The sequence below is a fragment of the Gopherus evgoodei genome, chromosome 16 (assembly GCF_007399415.2).
Source record: "Gopherus evgoodei ecotype Sinaloan lineage chromosome 16, rGopEvg1_v1.p, whole genome shotgun sequence".
In the NCBI taxonomy this organism is placed as follows: domain Eukaryota; kingdom Metazoa; phylum Chordata; order Testudines; family Testudinidae; genus Gopherus; species Gopherus evgoodei.
The window spans coordinates 290,164-316,494 of record NC_044337.1 but is presented as its reverse complement, the minus strand read 5'-3'; the positions used below and the strand labels follow the sequence as shown (position 1 = coordinate 316,494).

At 48.2% G+C, this 26,331-nt stretch overlaps 1 protein-coding gene across 1 annotated transcript in view; it reads right to left on the bottom strand.

Annotated features, from left to right (window-relative positions):
* Positions 1-2,059: 2,059 nt before the first annotated feature.
* LOC115635996 (zinc finger protein 436-like) overlaps positions 2,060-26,331 on the bottom strand; it is a 43,737-nt gene continuing 19,465 nt past the window's right edge. Inside the window, exons 3-6 of the mRNA XM_030535537.1 lie at positions 21,967-22,050; positions 6,571-6,696; positions 3,718-3,834; positions 2,060-3,309 (exon numbers count right to left, since the gene is read on the bottom strand). Of these exons, the coding sequence (XP_030391397.1) occupies positions 2,309-3,309; positions 3,718-3,834; positions 6,571-6,696; positions 21,967-21,991 (1,269 nt within the window). The 5' untranslated portion in view covers positions 21,992-22,050 and the 3' untranslated portion in view covers positions 2,060-2,308. The remainder of the gene's footprint in view (positions 3,310-3,717; positions 3,835-6,570; positions 6,697-21,966; positions 22,051-26,331) is intronic.

Below are 26,331 nucleotides of genomic sequence, written 5' to 3'. Positions count from 1 at the left end.
AAAGCTGTCAAGATCCTCAGGAAGGTCACCATGCTCATGTCTAGAATGTACTGACTGCAGCGGGGACCAAAAAGGCAGAGAAAAGCCCTCAAAAGTTCTAAACTGCCAAGCCCCAGAAGGTGATCAAAATCCTACCTAAAATCAAGACAGGATAAGGCTAATGTCATCTCCAAAGCCAGGGCTAAGAAGATAACACTGAGAAAGAAGTGAAGAGATTTCCACTGGGATGACTCCTGGTCCCCATAATGGCTCTTTTATGAATCACCATGGACCACCCAAAGAGATCAAAGTCCTGCAGGACAAACAGCCTCATGGACAGTATAATGAAGTGGTGGCAGTGGGGGCGAAGTGTTTCTCTTCCAGAGGGGAAGTGCTGTGTTTTGTGTAACACCTGCCAGGTGAGTGATGCACTGACAGGGCAGCTGCCCATAGCTCCCACATGAGCTCATTCTCTTCGATCTGCTTCTGCTGTTATTTCAGAACCAGCACTAAGTGGAGTGTGTACCTGTCACTTCACCAGCTGTAGAACAGGCTCTGTCTGCACCCCAGCTCTGATTAATCCCACTTTTTAATGTATTCCTACTGTGATACTTTCCTCGTTCTCTGCCTCATTCTATCATTCCAGTCAGAGACTGAATATGGGGAGGAATGGACTAATTTGTGTGACATTCGGTAAGTTGCCATAGTATGTGATTGAAAACTCTGCTGGAGGTGGGCAGGAGCGTTACACACACAAAATAGCTAAGCTTTACCAAACTACCTGCTACACATTCAAACCTTCCTGTACACACACATTAGAAATCGGGGCTCTGAGAAATGACAACTTTCCTTTAACACAGATCATTGTTTTCTGTACTTCCAGAGGCAGTGAAATAGAAGCACATTATCTTTCAACAGCTGCTATTTAATGATCAGCAGCAGAGCCCCTGTCAATTTACCACCCATACAGCTGATTGTTTCTAACTGCAGGGTTAGCCAGACCATTCAGTAACATTATCGCTCTGTTTACAAAGCCTTTGGTTAGTGACGAATCACGAGACTTATCCCTTCCTGCTGTAATTCCACTGACTCCAGTGTTCTCTTTCCCCAGTTCTGGTTCCAAGAAAAGAAACAAATTAAAACAACCTTCAGAACTAACATGCTGTGGGAAAGTGGAAATGTTGATAGCTCAAATAATTCAGTTTCTTCTGTGTCTTTTGTGTGTCTATCTGCTTTGTGTGTGTGATCGGTGGGGCTTTTTGTTTGCTCCTGGCAGGTTCAACCCTGTCAGATTTGTCTGAGGGGAGGGGCCAGAGAAAACAGACACCCTGGCCTTCCAGGTTGGGGTTAGGCAAAGGACTAACAACCCTGTCCCATAGAAAACAAAAAATGTTACAGAAACAGTGGTAGGAACAGTGCTAGAGAAACTGGTAAATAATCACAATGCCCAGGCTTGAAGTAATCGGAAATACGGAAAAAAGCAAAGCTCAGGGGAGATTTGGGGTTTATTCTCTGAGCTTAGCCATGTGCTATAGTACAGGGAGCACTTTTGGAAGTCTCCCATCCCATAACTGGGGAAAGGAAAAGGATTCTTAGGTTCTAGCATGGATTGAAGGAGGATAGTGATGGGGAATAAGGGAATCCCTCTGACTTGCCCTAACTACGTCTGTTGTTACAATGGGTGAAATGACATTTCTCCCTGCCCTGTTTCTGCTCTTTGTTATAGTTCAATATATTTTAAGTGCAGAAAATGATAATAAAAATATCTGTTCTCCAGCACAACCTGAAGCAACAACAGAACTAGGAATGAAACAATTTGTTCTCCAAGGGAGAACTCGATGACTAACAATTGCTTTGAAATGGGGGAACAGGATAACCGTGATGCTCAGGGTTTGTTTAGACTAGGAAAAGTGATGGAGTTTAGGTCAGGTCACGGGAAAAGCTAATGCCAACCACTGCACCTGGGCTGCATCTGCACTACAACTTTTTACACCAATATCACTAACTTGAGGAGCCAATGCCATGTACAGTCCTAGTGGATGGAAGGCACAGGTAGTTTTTGCCTCAGTGTACCCTGTTGGGATCAAACCTCTCTCCCCCCCCGGAGGTGATGAACATTCCTGGCTGGAAGGACACACACTCCTATGACTCAAAAGGAAAGGAGCTGATAGAAAAGATCATAGGACTGACCCCAAAGAAGGATGAGCTGCAAAAGGCAGAAGCAGGCAACTCATCTGGTGGAGTTGAGAGACCACGGTGCAAATCATGCAAAAATCACTATGTGGGGATTAGCAAATGTGATTTTTTAAAAAAAATTTTTTTGGCCAACCTAGTCAAGGTATTTAATACAATTCTCTCTCATGTGGATTTTCTGATGTCTAATGAGGCTTGAGCGTGGATTGAAGCTTTTCCCGCACTCAGAGCATGTGTAGGGCTTCTCCCCTGTGTGGATTCTCTGATGTAAGATGAGGTCTGAACGATTAAAGAAACATTTCCCACACTCAGAGCAACCATAAGGTTTCTCACCTGTATGGATTGTCTGATGTCTGATAAGGTGTGAGCTCTTACTGAAGCTCTTCCCACACTCAGAGCATGTGTAGGGCCTTTCTCCAGTGTGGATTCTTTGATGTGTGATAAGGGTAGAGCGGTGATTGAAGCTTTTCCCACACTCAGAGCACGTGTAAGGTGTCTCTCCTGTGTGGATTCTCTGATGTGTGATAAGGGTAGAGCCGTGATTGAAGCTTTTCCCACACTCAGAGCACGTGTAGGGTGTCTCTCCAGTGTGGATTCTCTGATGTGTGATAAGGTTTGAGCTCCGATTGAAGCTTTTCCCACACTCAGTGCACGTGTAGGGGGTCTCTCCGGTGTGTATTCTCTGATGTCTGATAAGGTGTGAGCTCCGACTGAAGCTTTTCCCGCACTCAGAGCATGTGTAGGGCTTCTCCCCTGTGTGGATTCTCTGATGTAAGATGAGGTCTGAACGATTAAAGAAATATTTCCCACACTCAGAGCATCCATAAGATTTCTCACCTGTGTGGATTGTCTGATGTCTGATAAGGTGTGAGCTCTTATGGAAGCTTTTCCCACACTCATGGCACCTGTAGTGTGTCTCTTCCAAGTTGATTCTGTAACTTGTTATAAGGTCTGAGAGGCTACTAAAGTTTCCCTCTGGCCTCCCCTGAGTCTCACAGGCTTTTGTTTTTTCTGAGAGTGCACAACTCCCGGAAACATTCCCTTTGGATCTTCCTGATAAAGTTCCATGTGGTTCTCCTTGCTCAGCATCTTCCTGATGGGGTTTCTCCTCCTCATTCTGACTCACCATCCCATCACCTGATGGGAGATAGAGAGAATCCAGACATAGATCACTACCTGCACCGGAAAGAAAGAAAATCTCAGAGAGAGGAATGGAAAATGGGATGAACAATCCAAAATATGTGTGGGAGAGATCAAACCTATCAGGAGCTGATTTTCCCCAAAACCTTCCCCAGAGGAGAGAGGAAGGGATCAGTTTTGTTCTGCATCTCATGAGAACACTCAGGAGAAAGTGAGATTGGGGAACGACCTGCTGCCAGTTGTCAGTCAGAATAGGAGGGAAGCCATGAGTGACATCTGCCATAATGATTACATATCTGCAGGGAACAATCTTGAACTTGGAGAGCTCACAGGGTCTTTGTAGGGCATCCCAAATGTTTCCTGAATTCCCACATAGTTGTTGAGTTGGTTTAATCAAGTCCTCACCTGGGAAGGCAGCTCTTGGAAGCACTTCTTTCTCAGAGCCCTGGAGCTCTGGGACCCATGGCTCTTCCCCTCGTTCCAGCTGTGAGATCACATCAGGTTTGGAAATTGGAAACCCTACTGCAGGCAAAGAAAAACAGGGAGGTCAGTGGAATTTGTGGGATACTTGTCACAAAGAACAGTCCATGGTTTTAATCCCCAGCTCATTTTTAAGCAGTAACATCCCAAGGCCAGCTTCCTTGGCTCAAAGTAGCAGGACAGTTATGATTATAATAAATCATATTCATTACCTTAGCGCCTAAGGAGCAACTAACAGTGGGTCCCCATTGTGCTAGGACAAGTACAATCAGAGAATAGTAGATGGCCCATTCCCTGAAGAATTTACAATCTAAATACACAAGACAGACACAAAATGGGGGAAGGAATAGAACCCACTGTTAGAATACAGATATTCAGGCCAGCCTTTAAAGCCTATAGTTTAAGAACTTAGGGGTATTTTTATCACTTCGCTACTTATAGGAGTATGAAAACAAAGGATCAAAGTCACTGTCTGTATTTGTAAGGGCCATCTCTTACTGTGACAGTCTCAGGCCTTGTTCTTAGGCTAAGGCCTTTGGCTAAGCAGCAGGGGCAGCCATAAGCTGGGAAGTGAAGAGTCACATCCTCACATCCCAAACCAGTCACACTGAAATAAGGTGCTATTGGGCTGTTAGGAAGATGATCCTGTCCTGATAGTGCCCGTCACCACCAGATAAAGAAACAGATCTGAAGATGGTTAAAGAAAACAGGCCTTGGCTACACTGGCACTTTACAGCGCTGCAACTTTCGTGCTCAGGGGTCTGAAAAAACACCCCCCTGAGCGCTGCAAGATACAGCGCAGTAAAGCCTCAGTGTAATCAGTGCCGCAGCATGGGGAGCACAGCTCCCCGCGCTGCAAGCTACACCCGTAGAGGATGTGGTTTATGTGCAGTGCTGGGAGAGCTCTCTCCCAGCGCTGGCGCTCCGACCACACTCACACTTGAAATTTCAAGTGTAGCAACACCCTAAGATTGATAGCAGCCTGTTTAGCAAGAAATCACTTCTCAATGCTTGTGGCTGTGAAACCCTCATTTTTGTATTGTTTTATCTTTACGGCCAACCACTTTACAATGTTAATCAGTCTGATTCTCTAATTGGTTTTGTCTGCTGTATAAATTTTTTGCTAGGTTAAGTTATTGGCGTAGGAGCATACAATTGGTTAGAGAATTATGTTTCAGTGTGTTAGGATTGGTTAATTAAATTTCAGTACAATGATTGGTTAAGCAAAGGTACAGCTGAGAAAATTACTATATAAACTGAGTGAAACAGGAGGGGGAATAGGAACAGGGAACGAGGACATAGGGAAAATGCTCTGCGGTGTCAGAGCTGGTAAGGGGGTCATGCCGCCCTGGGTGACAGTCATTCCCTTGTCTCTGTCGGGTATTCCATTAATGTAGGTTACTCCCAGCCAGTCCTTAATGACCCATTCATATCACCCCATGACAGCTACGTGACAAAACACCTCATATCTCCTGCTCTGTATAATCATAGTAATACCAATCACAGCAGGAAACTGAGGTGTGTATTGGCATCATACAAGCATCACCAAAAGTCCCACCTTTATCTCACATACACTGCTCACAGCCCCTGGAGAGAAAGCAAAGCACAGGAACTGGATGTTAGTCCAGCAAACACAGTGGAGGACAAGCTGAAATCCTCACACACTGGTCAAAAAGGAGAGGCATGTGGGTCCTTACCCATAGAGAAGGGCTGGCTAGAGACCTGATACCTAAAGGGCCATTCCTTGAGCAGACCATGGAGGCAGGTCAAAGGCTTAGCTATCCCAGAACTGATACATTGCAAAAGCACATTTTGGGGCATTAGGAAATCTAGTGACTCAGGTGTAATGGGAGGGAGAATTAAACTCCCCCAGTGTGAGGACAAGGCTGGGGAATTAAACACTAAAATTCAGGAGCAACAGCCTCTAATGCTTCCGGAAAAGGAGAATGTAAGAAATAAGAACTGGGCCATGCAACCTCAGGAGGGACAGGCTCAAAGATCCAAGGAGCATGGAGGGAAGACAGCTTGTGGCTGCTGCAGAAGGGGAGAGGGGGACAAGACTCTCTCCAAACTCTCACTCTTCTTGACCCTGACCTGATTTTGTGATCTATGACCTAGTCTCACATCTTGTGGGCAATTTTATACTCGCTAGAGGTAAGATGTCATGATCAGAGTATTGCTTATTAGCTTGGAACATGTGTGGAAGGGCAAGGAGGTGAACATAAAGAAATGGGTTCTAAAGGGCAGGTCGACACTACAGCCGGGATTGACGCTCTGAGATTGATCTAGCCGTGGTCAACTTAGTGATATGATTTAGTAAACGTAGCCTAAGCTTGCTACAGTTCAGGGCCTTATATTAAGTTGAGGCTTTGTGAGAGTGGTTATGCCGAAGTCAGGGATTTACCTGAGGTTTGGGTAGGGATTCAGGGTTAAAGGTCTGAGATCCCTCACAGCTCCAGATCCCTAAACCTCTCCTCCCTCCCAATGACCCACCCAGCCCACTTCCTGGGTGCCCTTCCTCCACACTCCCCTCTCCATCTTCCCATTACTCAGAGCCGGCACCACCTCCTGGCACCTTGGGAGCTTTTTCTGTTCCCTCCTCGTCTCTCATTACCTCGTCCCTCCCTTCTGCCTCCTAGCGTATGGGAGATAAGGAAAAAAAGGGGGGCAAAGAAACTTATCAAAACGTGGATGATGAATAAAGGTATAAAGTTATTACTGCTCAGGTTCTTTAGAGACCCCACAGCTTTTAATAACCCAGGGGACAGAACTCCTTACCCAGCAAGGTCACCGTCTCACAGTTCTCCTGCATGACATCCCTGTGGAGGGTTCTCTGAACAGAGTCCAGCAGAGCCCATTCATCCTTGGTGAAATACACAGCCACCTCCTCGAAAGTCACTGGCCCTGAAAGAGAAAGAGTCCAACACTCAGGACCTGCTGCCCCACTCACAGTCCCACTATTCACAGAACAGCAGCACCAGGGAAATGGAAGCTCCGGGAGGCACATGTTAACAGAGTCCCACCTCACCTTGCCTAGAGCAGCCAGGAGGCATCAGAGGGCGGAAAGAGAGAAACTTTGTGTCTCCCAGCTGACAGATGGAGGCAGGGTCATCACATTTATCACATAGCTACTAGCCAGAGCTTAATATAGGAGATGGGGCTGTCTCTGGATCCTGCTGGTGGCTCCCTGGTAGGAATCCCAACACTCTCCAAATAAAATATATGGAAGAAAGGGGAAGTCAATAGTAAAGAATCTAAGTTCGATGGTCAGAATTGTAGAAAGCTGGCAAGGGAAGCTATCAGAAATCAATGATCAACCAATGAAAAAAAGAAGGAAGTTTTTAAAAGTACAAAATTAATCTTAACTATGGTAATGGTAAATTACTAGATGGAAATGGCAGAATTATCAACAATCCTGCAGAAGAGGTAAAAGTGTTCAATAAATATTTCTCTCCTGGATTTGGAGAAAAACAGATGATGTATCATAAGATGTTGACGCTGACAATCTTTCCATTCCAAAAGTAACTTATGAGAATGTTAAATAGCAGCTATTAAAGTTAGATATGTTTAAATCAGTGGGTCCAGATAACTAGAGTTTTGAAAGACCTGCTGGAGGAGCGTGGTGGACTGTTAATGTTGATTTTAATTAGGATTTGGAACACTTGGGAAATTCCAGAAGACTGGAATAAAGCTAATGCTGTGCCAGTATTTAAAAAGTATAAAAGAGATGATGCAGCTAATTACAAGTCGATACTGAAATCGATACTGGGCAAGAAAATGGAGCAGCCGATACTGGATTTCATTAATAAAGAAAGGAGGGTAATATAATTAGTACCCATTAAAAAGGTTTAGACACAATAGATCCTATCAAACTAACTGGATATCCTGATTGGATGAGATCAAAAGTTTGGTTGCAGCAAATAGTACTGGTATAATATACATAGGCATATGAGTTGGTTCAGCACAATATTTTGACTAGAAAGATACAAAATACACACAGCATACATTAAATAGATGAAAAACTGGGATTTTAAATAGGGAACCACGGTCAAGTGGATTTCTTTCTAGCGGGTTCCTGCAAGGATTGGATCTTGGCCCTGTGCTATTTAACATTCTTATCAATGACCTGGAAGAGAATATAAAATCATCACTGATAATGTTTGCAGTTGCCACCAAGACTGGGGGTGGGGGTAACTAACGAAGTGTCAGTAGGTTCAGGTTTCAGCCCTGGGAGTCTGGGAAATTGTCCCAGCCCTGGCTGCAGGGTTATTTCCTGTTCCACAAAGAGGGGAAGTTTCATTCCCAACACCTGTGCTTTGAAATTAGGACCTATCTGACACTATAGCCCATATTCAGCATAGTGGCAGAATTATAATATGATTAGGACATGAGGCATTTTGTACAAGATGAGTCATGTGCGGTGTCACTGGAAAAGTTTGCTGAATATGATTATCCTACCTGTGTGCATGCATCATGTTTGTATCTGAAGTTATGGATATTGACTCTGTATCTGTCTTTCAAATGTGCTTACTCTGGGTAACAGCAACAATGAGCCTTTCAGGTACAACAACGAAGAAGCCAGACAGGGCTGATGGCTCATCAACAAATAAATGTGACCAGACCACATGACAATGAAATTCATTTTGGTACCTCTATTTTTCCACAAACTGGACTGGGAACTGAGCTTGGAACAAAGGGTTCCTGCCATATGGAAAAGCTACATAAGGTGGGGTGTGACATCATCTCTTGGCCTCATTCCCCACACAAGAGAACTCCTAGAAACACCTGAGGAACAAAGACTGAAGTGGGAGAAGTGCTGGTCCCAGGGTAAAGGGATTTCTAGCTTGTGTATGGAAACTTAGTGGACTGCTTCTATCATCAGTCAGGGTGAAAAATTGCTAATTCAAATTCTATCTAGATAGTATGTTAGGCTTGGTGTGAGTTTTTGGTTATTTGCTTAGTCATCTGCTTTGATATGTTTGCTAACACTTATCGCTGGGAAAGAACATAAGAACAGCCGTACCGAGTCAGACCAAAGGTCCATCAAGCCCAGTATCTGTCTACCGACAGTGGCCAATGCCAGGTGCCCCAGAGGGAGTGAAGCTAACAGGGAACGATCAAGTGATCTCTCTCCTGCCATCCATCTCCATCCTCTGATGAAGAGAGGCTAGGGACACCACTCCTTACCCTTCCAGGCTAATAGCCATTTATGGACTTAGCCACCATGAATTTATCCAGTTCCCTTTTACACATTGTTATAGTCCTAGCCTTCACAACCTCCTCAGGCAAGGAGTTCCACAAGTTGACTGTGCGCTGCGTGAAGAACTTCCTTTTATTTGTTTTAAACCTGTTACCTATTAATTTCATTTGGTGACCCCTAGTTCTTGTATTATGGGAATAAGTAAATAACTTTTCCTTATCAACTTTCTCCACATCACTCATGATTTTATATACCTCTATCATATGCCCCCTTAGTCTCCTCTTTTCCAAGCTGAAGAGGCCTAGCCTCTTTAATCTTTCCTCATATGGGACCCTCTCCAAACCCCTAATCATTTTAGTTGCCCTTTTTTGAACCTTTTCTAGTGCTAGAATATCTTTTTTGAGGTGAGGAGACCACATCTGTACATAGCCTTCAAGATGTGGGCGTACCATGGATTTATATAAGGGCAATAATATATTCTCAGTCTTATTCTCTATCCCCTTTTTAATGATTCCTAACATCCTGTTTGCTTTTTTGACCGCCTCTGCACACTGCGTGGACTTCTTCAGAGAACTATCCACAATGATGCCAAGATCTTTTTCCTGACTTGTTGTAGCTAAATTAGCCCCCATCATATTGTATGTATAGTTGGGGTTATTTTTTCCAATGTGCATTACTTTACATTTATCCACAGTAAATTTCATTTGCCATTTTCTTGCCTAATCACTTAGGTTTGTGAGATCTTTTTGAAGTTCTTCACAATCTGCTTTGGTCTTAACTATCTTGAGTAGTTTAGTATCATCTGCAAACTTGGCCACCTCACTGTTTACCCCTTTCTCCAAATCATTTATGAGTAAATTTAATAGGATTGGTCCTAGGACTCACCCTTGGGGAACACCACTAGTTACCCCTCTCCATTCTGAGAATTTACCATTAATTCCTACCCTTTGTTCCCTGTCTTTTAACCAGTTCTCAATCCCCGAAAGGACCTTCCCTTTTATCCCATGATAGCTTAATTTACTAAGAGCCTTTGGTGAGGGACCTTATCAAAGGCTTTCTGGAACTCTAAGTACACTATGTCCACTGGCTCCCCCTTGTCCACATTTGTTGACCCCTTCAAAGAACTCTATTAGATTAGTAAGACATGATTTCCCTTTACAGAAACCATGTTGACTATTGCTCAACAGATTATGTTTTTCTATGTGTCTGACAATTTTATTCTTAACTATTGTTTCGACTAATTTGCCCGGTACCGACGTTAGACTTACTGGTCTGTAATTGCCGGGATCACCTCTAGAGCCCTTTTTAAATATTGGAATTACATTAGCTAACTTCCAGTCATTGGGCACTGAAGCTGATTTAAAGGACAGGTGACAAACCATAGTTAATAGTTCCGCAACTTCACATTTGAGTTCTTTCAGAACTCTTGGGTGAATGCCATCTGGTCCCAGTGACTTGTTAATGTTAAGTTTATCAATTAATTCCAAAACCTCCTCTAGTGACACTTCAATCTGTGACAGTTCCTCAGATTTGTCTCCTATAAAAGCCGGCTCAGGTTTGGGAATCTCCCTAACATCCTCAGCTGTGAAGACTGAAGCAAAGAATCCATTTAGTTTCTGCGCAATAACTTTATTGTCTTTAAGCACTCCTTTTGTATTATGATTGTCAAGGGGCCCCACTGGTTATTTAGCAGGCTTCCTGCTTCTGATATACTTAAAAAACATTTTGTTATTACCTTTGGAGTTTTTGGCTAGCTGTTCTTCAAACTCCTCTTTGGCTTTTTTTTATTACACTCTTGCACTTAAGCTGGCAGTGTTTGTGCTCCTTTCTGTTTGCCTCACTAGGATTTGACTTCCACTTTTTAAAGGAAGTCTTTTTATTTCTCACTGCTTCTTTTACATTGTTGTTGAGCCATGGTGGCTCTTTTTCAGTTCTTTTACTGTGTTTCTTAATTTGGGGTATACATTGAAGTTGGGCCTCTATTATGGTGTCATGCAGTTTGCAGAGATTTCACTTATTAGTCACTGTACCTTTTAACTTTTGTTTAACTAACCCCCTCATTTTTGTATAGTTCCCTCTTTTGAAATTAAATGCCACAGTGTTGGGTTGTTGAGGTGTTCTTCCCCCCACAGGGATGTTGAATGCTATGGTATTATGGTCACTATTTCCAAGCGGTCCAGCTATAGTTACCTCTTGGACCAGCTCCTGCGCTCCACTCAGGATTAAATCTAGCGTTGCCTCTCCCCTTGCAGTTTCCCGTACCAGCTGCTCCATGAAGCAGTCATTTAAAGTATTGAGAAATTTTATCCTGAAGTGAAATGTTCCCAGTCAATATGGGGATAATTGAAATCCCCCACTATTAGTGGGTTCTTAATTTTGACAGCATCTCTAATTTCCCTTAGCATTTCATCATCATTATTACTGTCCTGGTCAGGTGGTCGATAATAGATCCCTAATGTTATATTTTTATTAGAGCATGACATCTCTATCCATAGAGATTCTATGGAACATGTGGATTCGCTTTGCGAACAGGGGCTGCTAACAGGGAGTTTCGCAAGGGAGTTCTCCAGGTGAAGGAGGAGCAAATACAGCATCTGTGGGGTAAGTGACTGTCTGTAGTGTGTGTGTGTTTGGGGGTTACTTGCTGTGAGCTGTGTGCTGAGCCTGTTTGTCTGTCTGTCTGTCTGTTTGTTTGAAGGACCGTGTGCTGTGGCTGGCAGTTGGAGGCCGTGAGCATCAAAGGAAAGTTTGAAAGCTCGAAGCCTCTGTTAACTGGCTGAGCTTTAATCAGTGGGCTGGGCATTAACTCAGGCCAGGGCTTTATAAAGCCATGCACAAGCGATCAGGGAGCTTTGCAAACAGGGGCTGCTAACAGGGAGTTTCGCAAGGGAGTTCTCCAGGTGAAGGAGGAGCAAATACAGCATCTGTGGGGCCGTATGCTGTGGCTGGCAGTTGGAGACCATGAGCTTCAAAGGCAAGTTTGAAAGCTCGAAGCCTCTGGTAATTGGCTGAGCCTAAATCAGTGGGTGGGGCATTAACTCAGGCCAGGGCTTTAGAAAGCTGCGCACAAGCGACCAGGGAGCTTTGCAAACAGGGGCTGCTAACAGGGAGTTTTGCAAGGGAGTCTGGAAAGGGAGTGGGAAGAGGAGGGGGTCCCTTGTCGGTCCTACCTGTTCCCCTGTAATCCCCTTAAAACTTATATTCCAAACCATATTCCAAAACCCCTTTCTTTAAACCACCCTTTCATTAACTAGGAGACAATGCAGGCAGAAGCCCAGCAGCAGAGTGGGGGCTATCCAGTTCACTGCACTGAGTGTAGCATGTATGATTACCTGCCTTGTGGGCGGGTGGCGTATGTGTGCAGTCAGTGCAAGGAGCTCCTGGCCCTCAGAGACCACGTACGGGCTTTGGAGGCCAGGGTGGCGGAACTGGAGGAGCTAAGAGAGGCAGAGAGGTATGCTGATGAGGCTTTCCGGGACACTGTAGAATTGTCCCACCTCCACTCAGACAGCCTCTGTGCTGTTGAGGAGGAAGAAAGGCACAGGAAAGCAGAGCAGTCAATGGGAGCAGAGGGAAACCTTCCCACAGTTGGGACCCTCCTTCCAGATGGTGCTGGGGTTGCCTCTCACACTGAGGTTACCTCTCTGGGGGAGGGAACTCCAGTTGCTAGGAAAAGGCAGGTGTTAATAATGGGATATTCGATCATTAGAAACGTAGATAGCTGGGTTTGTGATGACTGGAAGAACCGTATGGTGACTTGCCTGCCTGGTGCGAAGGTTGCGGATCTCTCGAGGCATCTAGACAGACTTATGTGGAGCATTGGGGAGGAGCCGGTGGCCGTGGTACATGTAGGTACCAATGACATAGGGAAGGGTAGAAGAGATGTCCTGGAAGCAAAATTCAGGCTACTAGGGAAGAGAATGAAATCCAGGACCTCTATGGTGGCATTGTCAGAAATGCTCCCAGTTCCACACGCAGGGCCAGGTAGGCAGCCAGAGCTTCAGAGTCTCAATGTGTGGATGAGACGATGGTGTAGAGAGGAGGGGTTTATGTTCATTAGGAACTGGGGAAACTTTTGGGATTGGGGGAGCCTATACAGGAGAGATGGGCTCCACCTACACCAAAGTGGAACCAGACTGCTGGCACTAAACATTAAAAAGGTTGTAGAGCAGTTTTTAAACTAGGAGATGGGGGTAAGCCGACTCCTGCAGAGAAGCATGTGGATCGGACAGAGACTTCTCGTAGGGGAGAGTCTGATGATAGGGAATCTCCAGGTTATAGTCAGGAACAGAGGACGGAAGAGGATAGTGTAAGGGCCGGATCAGATGATAAACAGTCACATAAAAAAGAAACTGGCACATCAGAAAAGAGCAGACAAATAAACAGGGACAAGTTTTTAAAGTGCCTGTACACCAATGCTAGAAGTCTAAATAATAAGATAGGTGAACTAGAGTGCCTTGCGATAAAGGAGGATATTGATATAATAGGCATCACAGAAACCTGGTGGACTGAGAGCAATCAATCAATGGGGCACAATCATTCCGGGGTAAAAACATATCGGAAGGACAGAACAGGTCGTGCAGGGGGAGGAGTGGCACTATATGTGAAATTGGCTGTTTGTCTTCTCTCTCCCCTTGAGTGGCTTAGGTAACGCACTCAGGTAGCTTAGTTGGATGCATGGCACCACCTGCTGTCGTGTTGGGTGATAACAGGCCCTGGAGAGGCTGGCTGAATCTCCAGCAAAGCAGCGTGAGAAGGGCCAGCACAGCTTGAGGGTTAGAGGGCACAGTGGTTCCCAGAAGCCCCTCAGACTGCATCCCAGGGTGACAACCCATCACACCCTAGAGTACACAAGTCTCAGCAGGTTTGTCACATCCTGTCCCCTTCCTTTCTCCACCCAAATTATTTCCTGCCTCCCACCACCTCTAGCAGCTCCCACCAGTGGTAAACTGTAGCCAGTTCCATGAACCGGTTGTTAAATTTAGAAGCCTTTTTAGAACCGGTTGTTCCAGGACAACCGGTTCTAAAAAAGTTTTTAAATTTAACAAAGGCTCGGGCAGCTGTCCACCCAGCCCCTGGTCCCAGCTCACCTCACCCTCTCCTGTGAACGCTCCGCCCTCCTTCTCGTCCCCCTCCCTTGCTTCCCGCAAATCAAATGTTCGCGGGAAGCCTGAAACAAGTGGCAGGCAGGTAAGCCGGGCGGCAGGGGGGGAGGGATGGTGCGCGTGGCTCAGTCCGGCTCCACCTGAGTGGCTCCCCCTGATCCCGGCTGAGCGCCCCAGCCGGGTCCCAGCCAAGTACCTCTGACTCAGGCTGGTCCCGGCTGAGCGGCTCCGACCCGGCCCAGCACGGGCCCCGCAGCATTGGTCCTGCCTGAGCAGCTCCAGCCTGGCTCGGGAAAGTCGGGTCCTGCGGCGCCAGTCGTGGTCCCGGCAGAGCTGACCCAGTCCTGGCTCCAGGCAGTGTGGTAAGGGGGCAGGGAGAAGGGAGGGGGTGTTCGGTGGGTTGTGGGGGGGTGGATAGGGGTTGGGGCTGTCAGAGGGCAGGGAACAAGGGGGTTGAATGGGGGCAAGGGTCCCGGGGGGCAGTCAGGAAGGAGCAGGGGTTGGATGAGATGATGAGCGGCAGTCAGGGACAGAGAGAAGGGGTGGTTGGATAGGGCAGGGTTCCAGGGGGGCATCAAGAATGAGAGGAGGGGTTTGATGAGGCGGGAGGGGGCAGTCAGGAGACAGGGAAGGGGGGGATGGGTCATGGGTCCCCAAAGGGGGGGTGTCAAGGAGCATGGGAGGGTTGGATGAGGGATGACCCCGGGGGGGGCATGACCTCCTCGTGAGGTGAGGAGGAGGGAACCTGTTGTTAATATTTTGGCAGCTCATCACTGGCTACCACCCTGCTACACATTTACTGCTTCTCTCCCTCCAAGCAGAAAAGACGGTTACTCACCTTTGCAACTGTTGTTCTTCGAGATGTGTTGCTCATATCCATCCCAGTTAGGTGTGCGTGCGCCGCATGCACGTTCGTCGGAAAATTTTTTACCCTAGCAACACTCGGTGGGCTGCCAGGGGGCCCCCTGGAGTGGTGCTGCTATGGTGCCGGATATATACCCCTGCCGGCCCCTCCGCTCCTCAGTTCCTTCTTGCAGACTACTCCGAGAGTCGGGAAGGAGGGTGGGTGTGGAATGGATATGAGCAACACATCTCAAAGAACAACAGTTACAAAGGTGAGTAACCGTCTTTTCTTCTTTGAGTGCTTGCTCATATCGATTCCAATTAGGTGATTCCGAAGCCTTACCTCGGCGGTGGGGTCGGAGCGAGACGTTGCGGAATGTAAGATTGCTGAGCCAAAGACAGCATCGTCTCTAGACTGCTTGACCAGTGCATAGTGGGATGCAAAAGTATGGACAGAAGACCAGGTAGCTGCGCGACATATTTCCTGGATGGGAACGTGGGCCAGGAAAGCGGCAGACGAGGCTTGAGCCCAGGTAGAGTGAGCGGTGAGATGGCCAGTCGGAACGCGGGCCAAGTCAAAGCATGTCCGGATACAGGATGTCACCCAGGATGAGAGCCTCTGGGAAGAGATATGCATGCCTTTCATGCACTCCGCAACTGCTACAAATAGCTGTGGTGAGCATCTGAAAGGTTCAGTCCTGTGGACGTAAAAGGCGAGGGCCCGGCAGATATCCAGGGTATGTAGCTGTTGTTCCCAGCGTAATGTATGCGGCTTCGGGAAGAAGACTGGTAGAAAAATGTCTTGATTAATGTGGAAGTCAGAGACCATCTTGGGAAGGAAAGCCGGGTGCGGTCGCAGCTGTACCTTGTCCTTATGGAATATCGTATATGGGGGATCTACCATCAAAGCACGAAGCTCCGATACTTGTCTGGCCGAGGTGATAGTGAAGAGGAAGGCTGTCTTCCAGGATAGGCACAGCAGTGAGCATGTGGCTAACGGTTCAAAGGGAGGGCCTGTGAGCCTAGCTAATACAAGGTTGAGATCCCAGGTACGGGAAGGGCACTTAACCTGAGGGTAGAGCCGCTCCAAGCCCTTAAGGAATCTGGAAACTATAGGGTGAGAGAAGGTCGAACAGCCAGATTCCCCAGGATGGAAGGTGGAAATCGCGGCCAAATGCACCCTTATCGAAGAGAGCGCCAGGCCCTGCTCCTTGAGGTACCATAAGTAGTCCAAGATAATGGGGACCAATACGCCTTCGGGAATAAAGTTATGCTGAGCGCACCAATGGGAGAAGTGCTTCCACTTAGCGAGATATGGCACTCATGTGGAAGGCTTTCTGCTTCCCAGTAGGACCTGTTGCACCGGGGTGGAACAGAGCAGTTCGGATTGGTTTAACCAGACAGCAGCCATGCTGTCAGGTGGAGGGACTGCACGTTTGGTGGTGAAGTCTGCCAAAGTCCTGTGTTATGAGGTCTGGGCAGAGTGGCAGAGGTATCGGGTCTGCTAGAGATAGGTCAAGCAGCATGGTATACCAATGCTGCCTCGGCCACGCCAGAGCGATCAGGATTAGCTGGGCCCTGTCCCTGTGGAGCTTGAGCAGGACTCTGTGGACTAGGGGAAAGGGCGGAAAGGCATAAAGTAGACGATCTTCCCAGGGATTTAGGAATGCGTCCGAGAGGGAGCCTGGGGAGCGATCCTGCAGGGAGCAGAACACCTGGCATTTCCTGTTCTCTCAGGAGGCAAAGAGGTCTATCTGGGGAAAGCGCCACTTCTGGAATACTGAAAGGAGGATGTCTGGACGGACGGACCACTCGTGGGACAGGAAGGATCTGCTCAGGTGATCCGCGAGAGAGTTCCGGACTCCCAGGAGAAAGGAGGCTACCAGGTCTATCGAGTGGGCTATGCAGAAGTCCCACAGTTGCATCGCCTCTTGACAAAGGGGGGAAGATCGCGTCCCTCCCTGCTTGTTTATGTAATACATGGCCGTTGTGTTGTCTGTGAATACTGCAACACAACGGCCCTGTAGGTGATGCTGGAAGGTTTGGCACGCCAGTCGGACCACTCTCAGTTCGCGGACATTGATGTGAAGTGCCAGCTCCTGCAAGGACCAAACGCCTTGGGTGCGAAGGTGCCCTAAGTGAGCGCCCCAGCTGAGAGAAGTGTCTGTTGTCAGGGACACAGAGGGCTGCGATGGATGGAATGGATGACCGGCACACACCAGGGAGGGTGTCAGCCACCAGTCGAGGGAGCCCAGAACACTTGGTGGAACCATGATTATCATGTCTATGGCATCCCTGCGTGGACGATAGACTGAGGCGAGCCAAGTCTGAAGAGGACGCATGCGCAGTCTCGCGTGCTTCGTAACGAAGGTGCATGCTGCCATGTGACCAAGAAGGCCGAGGCAGGTGCGGACAGAGGTTGCTGGGAAGCTTTGTAGTCGTTGTATAAGGGAGACTATAGCCTGAAACCGCGGTGGGGGCAAGCTGGCCATTGCAAGATTGGAGTCCAGCATGGCCCCTATGAATTCTATCCTCTGCGTAGGTAGCAGAATGGATTTGTTCAGATTGATTATCAGGCCTAGATGGTTGAATAGGGCCTTGATGATGTTTACATGAGCGGTGACCTGAGCCTCGGAGGTCCCTCGAATAAGCCAGTCGTCGAGGTATGGGAAGACATGTATTCGACGATGACAAAGGAAGGCGGCGACTCCCGCCATACACTTCATGAATACCCGAGAGGCCAAGGAGAGGCCAAAGGGAAGGACCACAAATTGGTAATGTTGATGATTCACCACAAAGCGTAGGTACTGTTTGTGCGGAGGGTAAATCGCGATGTGGAAATATGCATCCCTCATGTCGAGAGCAGCGTACCAATCTCCGGGATCCAGGGAAGGGATGATGGTTCCCAGGGATACCATGCGGAACTTGAACTTTCTCATGAATTTGTTCAGTCCTCGCAGGTCCAGGATAGGCCAGAGGCCCCCTTTGCCTTGGGAATTAGGAAATATCTGGAATAGAACCCCTTGCCCCTTAATTCCTCTGGAACCTCCTCTATAGCTCCCATCGCAAGGAGCCTCAAAACCTCCTGGATGAGGAGTTGCTCGTGAGAGGGGTCCCTGAACAGGGACGAGGAGGGAGGGTGGGAAGGTGGGGTTGAAACAAACTGAAGATGGTAGCCACACTCCACCGTACGGAAGACCCAATGGTCCGAAGTTAGCTGGGACCACGCAGGGAGGAATGCGGCAAGGCGGTTGGCGAACTGAAAAGGATCCTGGGAGGTCATTGGTACAGTGCTCTCTGGCGCACCCTCAAAAGTTTGGCTTCGGTCCCGCTGGTGGCTTGGTGGGACCAGAATTGTTACCCCGAGGCCCAGACTGTCGTCTGCGAGAGGTACGACCTCGCCTTCTGGTGAAGTCTTGCCTTGGCCAAGGTGGGGGGTAGGAGCGCTGAGGTTGCGACCGGAAAGATCGTCTTTGAGTCTGCGACGTATGCATTTCCAGTGAACGCATAATTACGCGATTGTCCTTCAGACTCTGTAGCCGAGGGTCCGTCTTCTGGGAGAAGAGGCCCTGGCCATCAAAAGGTAGGTCCTGTATAGTGTACTGAAGTTCAGGTGGCAGGCCTGACACTTACAGCCACGATATACGCCGCATGGCAATTCCAGAGACGACGGTTCTAGCTGCCGAATCGGCGGCATCCAGCGAAGCCTGTAGGGAGGTTCGCGCAACTTTCTTCCCTTCCTCCAGGAGAGCTGTGAATTCTTGGCGGGAGTCCTGCGGGAAGAGCTCTGCAAACTTCCCTACTGCCTCCCAGGTGTTGTAACTGTACCTACTCAGGAGGGCTTGCTGGTTCGCCACCCTGAGTTGGAGGCCTCCCGCGGAATAGATCTTTCTCCCCAACAAATCCATACGCCTGGCCTCCCTTGATTTAGGAGCAGGGGCTTGCTGGCCATGGCGCTCCCCTTCATTGACGGACTGTACCACCAATGAACAAGGAGGAGGGTGTATATACAGGTACTCGTACCCTTTGGAGGGTACCATGTATTTATGTTCAACCCCTCTGGCTGTAGGCGGTATGGATGCTGGGGATTGCCAGATGGTATCCGCTCTAGCCTGGATTGAGTAGATGAAGGGGAGGGCCACCCTGGTTGGAGCCTCCGGCAACAGTATACTGACAACCAGGTCATCCACCTCAGGAACTTCCTCTACGGGCAAGTTCATATTGAGGGCGACGCGGCACAGAAGGTCCTGATGTGACCTGAGGTCGATTGGGGGCGGTCCAGACGTAGACGTCCCCGCCACTGCTTCATCCGAGGAAGAAGAGGATGAAACCCCAGGGACAAGCAGGTCTTGCATTGACTCCTGGTCTTGGGGGATGTCCTGAGGCGGTGGATCTTATGGGTCTGGTACGTGGGCTGGAGATTCCTCCGTACCCGCCGGGGGAGGTCTGCTCACTGTGGTCTCTGGCGCCCGATGTTCAGAAGGGCCGGAGTGCGATGGTATATGCGGATCACTTTGGGTTTGGTGGTAGGCCCAAGGTGTCCAAAAGGGCCACTGAGGAGGTCCCTGGTGGTTATCCGAATCCCCATATGATGCAGTGTCTGCATGGGAGGAGGTCGACGGATGACGAGACGGCCTCGGGGGGACGGAGACCGTTTGATGTGGGTCTCTGCGTCTGCTCGAACCGTCCCTACGCGGTGCCGGAGAACGGTACCGAAAGTTGTGATGGTGCCGAGAGTGGGACCAGGACCTGCAACCAGCGCGGTGCCGGGAGGTCGACCGGTGCCTGGAATCACCATGCTGAGATCGGCTGTGAGAAGTACAGTGCCGCGAGTGGTGCCGAGATCTGGAGCGGTGCCGATAGTACCTGGACGGCAACCGGGACCTCGAATGGTGCAGCGAGTACGACCGGTACCTCGATGGGGAATGGTACCAGGACTGCGAGCGGCCGCAGGACTAGGATAGCCTGTGGGACCTGGATCGGGACCAGCGGCGTTCTGTGGTACCGGGCGAAGAAGGTCTCATGAGGGTCGGCTTGCCTATGGACTGAGGAACCCGCACCGGCGGCGCCGGGGGTTGACGCAGCTCAGGCTCCGTCAAGGCAATCAAGTCCTGTGCCGTGGAGAACGTCTCCAGAGTGGAGGGCACGATAAGCTCAACCACAGTGCGTGCCGGGGAGCTGGTAAGCACCGGACTCGACGGCTCTTGTGAGGCCGGAATCAACAGTGCGGAGGATGTCGGTGCCGCGGCAGTTGACGGTGCCAGGAGGTCCGACTTGGCTAAGCACTCAGACTGCGGTGTAGACATAGCAGCCGCAGGAGGCTTGTGCTTCTTGCTCCGTGGTGAGAGCTGTAGAACTGATGTGAATGAAATTGTTTTTAGTTATTCACTGTATCATTGTAACTTCTGTTCACCATTTCATTACAATTGCCATTTTGCCTACATTGTAACTTCTGCGCACTATTGTAATTCAAAACACATTTTAAAATACTTACTCCATTTTGTGGAAGGCTTGTGCTGCAGCCCCCATTTTTGCAAGCCATGCTGTAATATTATTAGTCTAGTTTAAATGTGTGAATGAGGTATGTATGGGTGATAGAATCAACCTCCAGCGCCAAGCCCGTCCTAATGAGATAAAGATCAAATACCAACGGCTGAAGACCTAGACAACAGCCCTAAGCAAAGTAAGAAGCATCCACCCTAAAAAGAAAATGATAAAAGAAACAACAAAAGGAAAATCAAAGCCAGGTCCGAGGCTGAAAGTCACGCCTGCAATTGACGGGTGATCCAGCACCAAACCCAGAGGCGACATGACACAGAAGACCTATAGACTTTGAATCCAAACTAAAAGCCTATAAAAAGGAAGGGTGAGATGAAAGACTTTGGGTAACATTCTGCTATCAACATCAAGGGGCATCGGTGCGCGCCCGACAGAGACCCAGCTCCTCCTCCTGCTCAGCGTTCCTGGCCAGTTCGCTGCCACGAGCTATGATCCCAAGCTGGGAACTCAAGCCACGAACTCAAGCCACAATCAGGACTGGTAACTATCCAGCAGCTGCAGAACGTGTGTGTGTGTGTGTGTGTGTGTGTGTGTGTGTGTGTGTGTGTGTGTGTGTGTGTGTGTGTGTGTGTGTGTGTGTGTGTGTGTGTGTGTGTGTGTGTGTGTGTGTGTGTGTGTGTGTACAAGCATTGAGGTATTTGCTAGTAGTTATAGATCAATAATAAATGTGGCATCTTTGTCTTGACCCCTAAAACGATCCTGTGTGGGTTTGTCTGTACAACAGAGTGAACGGTGCCGGGTAGGAGCTTGGGTCGGTGATGGTTGATGTCGAGGAGCCTTCACCGTCGGCGTGCGCTCTGGTGCCGAGGAGGCACTTGTTCCCGGTGCTGCTGGCGGTGCCGAAGACTGGGGAGTCAACGCTGCCTCCATCAGAAGTTGTTTTAGGCAAATGTCCCGCTTTTTTTTAGTCCGGGGCTTGAACGCCTTACAGATGTGGCACTTGTCCGTAAGATGGGATTCACCCAAGCACTTAAGGTAGGAGTCATGAGGGTCTCCTGTGGGCACCGGCCTATGACAGGCTGAGCACGGTTTGAAGCCTGGTGAACTGGGCATGGGCCCCAGTACCGGGCAAGGGGAAGGGGCTAACCCCCGATCCCTCTTAACTATCTACAATAACTACTACAGAACTAATAACTAACACTAAATATACTTGAAGAAATCGAATTATATACACTATTACAATAGAAACGAGGGAATCGCTAGGGAGGTGGAGATCAGCTAAGCTGCGCTCCACTGTTCCAACGACCGACATGGGCGGTAAGAAGGAACTGGAGCGGAGGGGCCGGCAGGGGTATCTATCCGGCACCATAGCGGCGCCACTCCAGGAGGTGCCCTGCTGGCCCACCGAATGTTGCTAGGGTAAAAAATCTCCAACGAACGTGGACGTGGCACGTGCACACCTAACTGGAATGGATATGAGCAAGCACTCGAAGAAGAACCCACTATCAGCTCCCTGAGAATCCCTTACCTGAACCAGCTCCGTTGAAGCCATTTCCTTCCCCCTAGGAGGATGGGATGATCTGGAGCAAAAGGTAGACGTTAATCTGTAGCCTGCCAGTGGGAGAAGGGCAATGTGAGAGAATTCAGACAGGGTTTCTCTCCTTTCCATATGTCGATTCCCCCCAGGACTTTCCCCTGTTAATGGACAATCTAGGTTCTGCCACACTTTGAAGCACAGAGTGACCTTATCCCAGTACAGGCCTAGCCCCCTCCTACCAGGCTGTAACCCTCTGACACATGGTGAAACCCTCCCCTCAGCAGAGTTTCTCTGTTACACTTATCAAGTTTGTGGGCGATACCAAGCTGGGAGGGGTTGCAAGGACTTTGGAGGATAGAACTGAAATTCAAAATCATCCAGACAAACTGGAGAAATGGTCTGAAGTAAATAGGATGAAATTCAATAACGACAAATGCAACATACACCGCTTAGGAAGGATCAATCAGTTGCACACATACAAAATGGGAAATAACTGCCTAGGAAGGAGTGCTGTGGAAAAGGATCTGGGAGTCATAGTGGATCACAAGCTAAATAGGAGTCAACAGTATTGCAAAAAAGCAAGTATCATTTGGGGATGTATTAGCAGGAGTATTGTAAGCAAGACAGGAGAAGAAATTCTTCTGCTCTCCTCCATACTGATTAGGTCTCAACTCGAGTAGCGTGTCTAGTTCTGGGGGCCATATTTCAAGAAAGATGTGGACAAATTCGAGAAAGTCCAGAGAAGAACAACAAAAATGATTCAAGGTCTAGAAAACATGACCTATGAGAGAAGATAGAAAAAAACTGGGGAAAACTCAGAGGGGACACAATAACTGTTTTCAAGTTTTCAAAGAAGATTGCTACAAAGATGCCAGAGAAAAATTGTTCTTCTTAACCTCTGAGGATAGGACAAGAAGCAATGGACTTAAATTACAGCAAGGGCGGTTTAGGATGGAGATTAGGAAAAAAACTTCCTAACTGTCAGAGTGGTTAAGCACTGGACTAAATTGTCTAGAGAGGTTGTGGAATCTCCATCACTGGGGATATTTAAGAGCAGGCTGGACAAACACCTATCAGGGATTGTCTAGATAATATTGAGTCCTGCCTTGAGTGCAGGGTGTAGTAAGTGAAGGCCCTGATAAAGGCCCGGCCTGAGGCCTGAGCTAAAGTAATGGTCAAGACTTTGCTATCATAAAGCAAAGTTAGGCGGTGAGCAAGAGGCAGGCCCTGCTCACAGAAGCTGGCAAGAAAAGGGCTGATGTTGCATAAACATATATCCACCTAGTGTATTAAAGTATAAACACGGTACCAGAACACCCTATGCTGGAACATTCCACAGATAACAAGGAACAGGCTGACCCATCCCAATGACAAGGCCAAAAGAGTAATATGATAGAGTTGTTTTGTTCGAACCAACAGGTACAAGGTGAGAGGCGGCATCTTATTACGTAGAGGCGTTGTACCTTGCTACGTAGAGGGGTTGCACCTCATACGTCAGGAGTGATGTGTAACTTGTTTGTACCTGTGTATAAGAATGTATCCCTGGGGCGGTGTCTTGGTCCGGCCAAGGGGGAAGTGGAAAGTCCCGCCACTGACTGAGTCAAGTCCATTGACCAGGGGCACATACTCGTAGTATGTCCTGTAGAGTAAAAATCTAGAGGGAACTATCGTGTCCAATATGGCAATAAACCTGGCCGACGTGCCTTCGTACCTTACTAGATTCTGTGGTCATTGGGGGTTCTCTTCGGGTCTGTCGTGTCAGCTATCTTCAAAGAGCTGGGACAGCACACAGAGGGAACACACGCACGCAGCCGCGAGATATCAACATTGAACAGAGAGGGCACCGCACCAGTAGGCATCTGACAACACTTGTGACTCCGACCGCTGATCTGGTGAGTAAGCAAGCTGTCCGCTATAGGAATCGCGATCTAACATGGCAGAAAACCTCGAGCTAGGGAACCCCCTGTCCTCTCCCTTATGATCCCCATGGAGTTTGAGAACTCTTGGACCCGCTGGATTGCCAGTAAAAGTGATCCATATGAATTTAAAAAAGAGAGTGGGAAGACTTGCACTGGCATATGTACAGCGATGGTAGAAACCAAGGCTCTGAAAAATAGTAATAAAAGTTAAAAAGCAAGAATTTTGCAACTTATGTCTATGGCAGTAAGGTGGCTTAGACAGTATGCTGGCCAAACAAGTAACAGAAAAAACAGGGGAAGTAGAAGAGGCAACCCGGGCAGTCGAACACTGGAAAGCCCAAGCTCTTTTAGCAGGGCAACAGGCAGTCCAGACTCATGATATACTCGAGCAAGTAAAGCAGGAAGATAAAAAATTGGAGACAGCTGTAGTAAACCTGCAGAAGCAAAAAGTGTCATCCCCTGGTGTTCAAAGTACCTCAAGTGCTGTTACGGTGCCTGAGGAATGGGGACAGAAATGGAAACAAGTGGCTCTTGCCAAATTAAAAGATGGAACATGGGACAGTTGGGATGGGCATTGCAATGGGGACATGTGGAATGACCCTGTTGAGCCATCCTTTCTTGACCCATGGGCAGGGGCTACCACACCGCAACCGCCGCCTTATGATGTGAGCCAGGTTCTGGGCAAGCCCTCCCCAAAACCTAGATCAATTCCAGTAAAAACAGGAGAAATGGGTGAAAAAGGGACAGAAAGCCCCACTGAAAATCCTATTCCCCACTTTACCCTTGATGCTATCCCACATACAGATAGTCCCCCTGCATTAAAGTTATGGAACGAGGTGGGAACTACAATAAAAAAAATTAACTGATCGGTTAAGGGAGCCATGGCCCTGCCGTAACTATGCAGAAAGGGAAAGGAATCAGGAACATAAAATTACATATACCCCTCATCCACCACGCGTGAGTGGCTTAACAGTCAGGCTCGACACTTTAAAGATTAATGAACTAACTGCATTAGCTGGAGCTGTTGGACCTCTCCCCTCTGAAAATTTCAATGAGTTTATCGCATGGCTCCATAAAGGCTCGCAATTACTCAAAGCAGTAGGAATTGACATGTTGCAGGAACCAATTCTGGTGCAAACCCTTCTGGGACCCCTCAACTGTCATACCCTCGGTTTTGATGATGATGTTCCGCAGATGCTTAAATGCGTGGCTCAGAAGCATCTTAAGTTATCCAGTGAGTTGGCAGCCCTTAAAGGAATTGCAAGATAGCCAGGGGAAGCTCCGGCCAAGCTGGCTGACAGGATTCAAACTTAAACTAGATTAACAGCAGGGTTTGCTAACTTGGAAGATTTGAAGCAGCTTGTTCTGGAGGCGCTGCCTCCCGGTGTGTTAGACTGGATGAATGCTTGGTGTGAGAATGGAGGCAAAGAGGTACCTTGGGATGAATGGATTGCAAAGGTAGAGATGACAGTGAAGCAGCAGGAAGGAACTCCTGTTAATGAGCTGCGTACTCAGTTAGGACAGTGGAAAACAGAGGGTCCTGGATACTCCCCCCGTGGTCGTGGCCAGGGTTGGAGAGGTCGTGGACTAAATAGAGGTGGAGGTAATAGAGAGAGTGCGTGGGTACCTTCTGGAGTTCTAAAACAAGAAAATTTGAACCTGAAAGGGGAGATTGAGAGACTGCAGGGACAGCTGCAGGCGTGTATGATTGGAAAGGAGTCTCAACAGGAAAAAGATAAGATAGCGACGAAGGTAGCTAGGGCGACGGTCCTGACATCAGTAACGATTGGGTCGTTTAATCCTGATACAGTGGCATAGGACAGCCCTATCCACGACTCGGAATGCGTTTTTCAGCAACCCATGACAATAAATGTCTGGGGGCGCCCCCATTTAAGCATTCGAGTCGGGGAGGGGCTAGTAGATTTTTTATTGGATACAGGGGCTGGAATTCCTATAGTAAAAGATGACTTTAATGCATATCCAGTTGGACAGTCGGTGCAAATACAGGGAATATCTGGAACTAACCCAACGTATAATATTAAAACCCTTCCCCTCCAGTTTGGGATGCATACCGTTCACGAGAAGTGCGCTATTGCAGGGAGAGAGAATCTAATTGGGGCAGAAACTATTAAATGACTGGGATTAATCTTGGATTTTCCAAACATGTATTAGACAAACTCTCACTGTAACACAAGGCACAAATGATATTAATCTGATCTCTGTGGGACTGGCTACACAGACGGTAAAAGCAATAAAGCCTAAACAACCACCTCCCACACCAAAAGGCTGGGAGAGCTGGTGGACTGAAATTCAAACCGTCTGGGCAGCAGATTCCCTAGACATGGGCAAAATGCAGACCTCTGTTACATTAGAGGGAGACATACCTCCATTCATAAAACAATACCCAATACCCCAGGAAGCAAAAGAATCACTAAG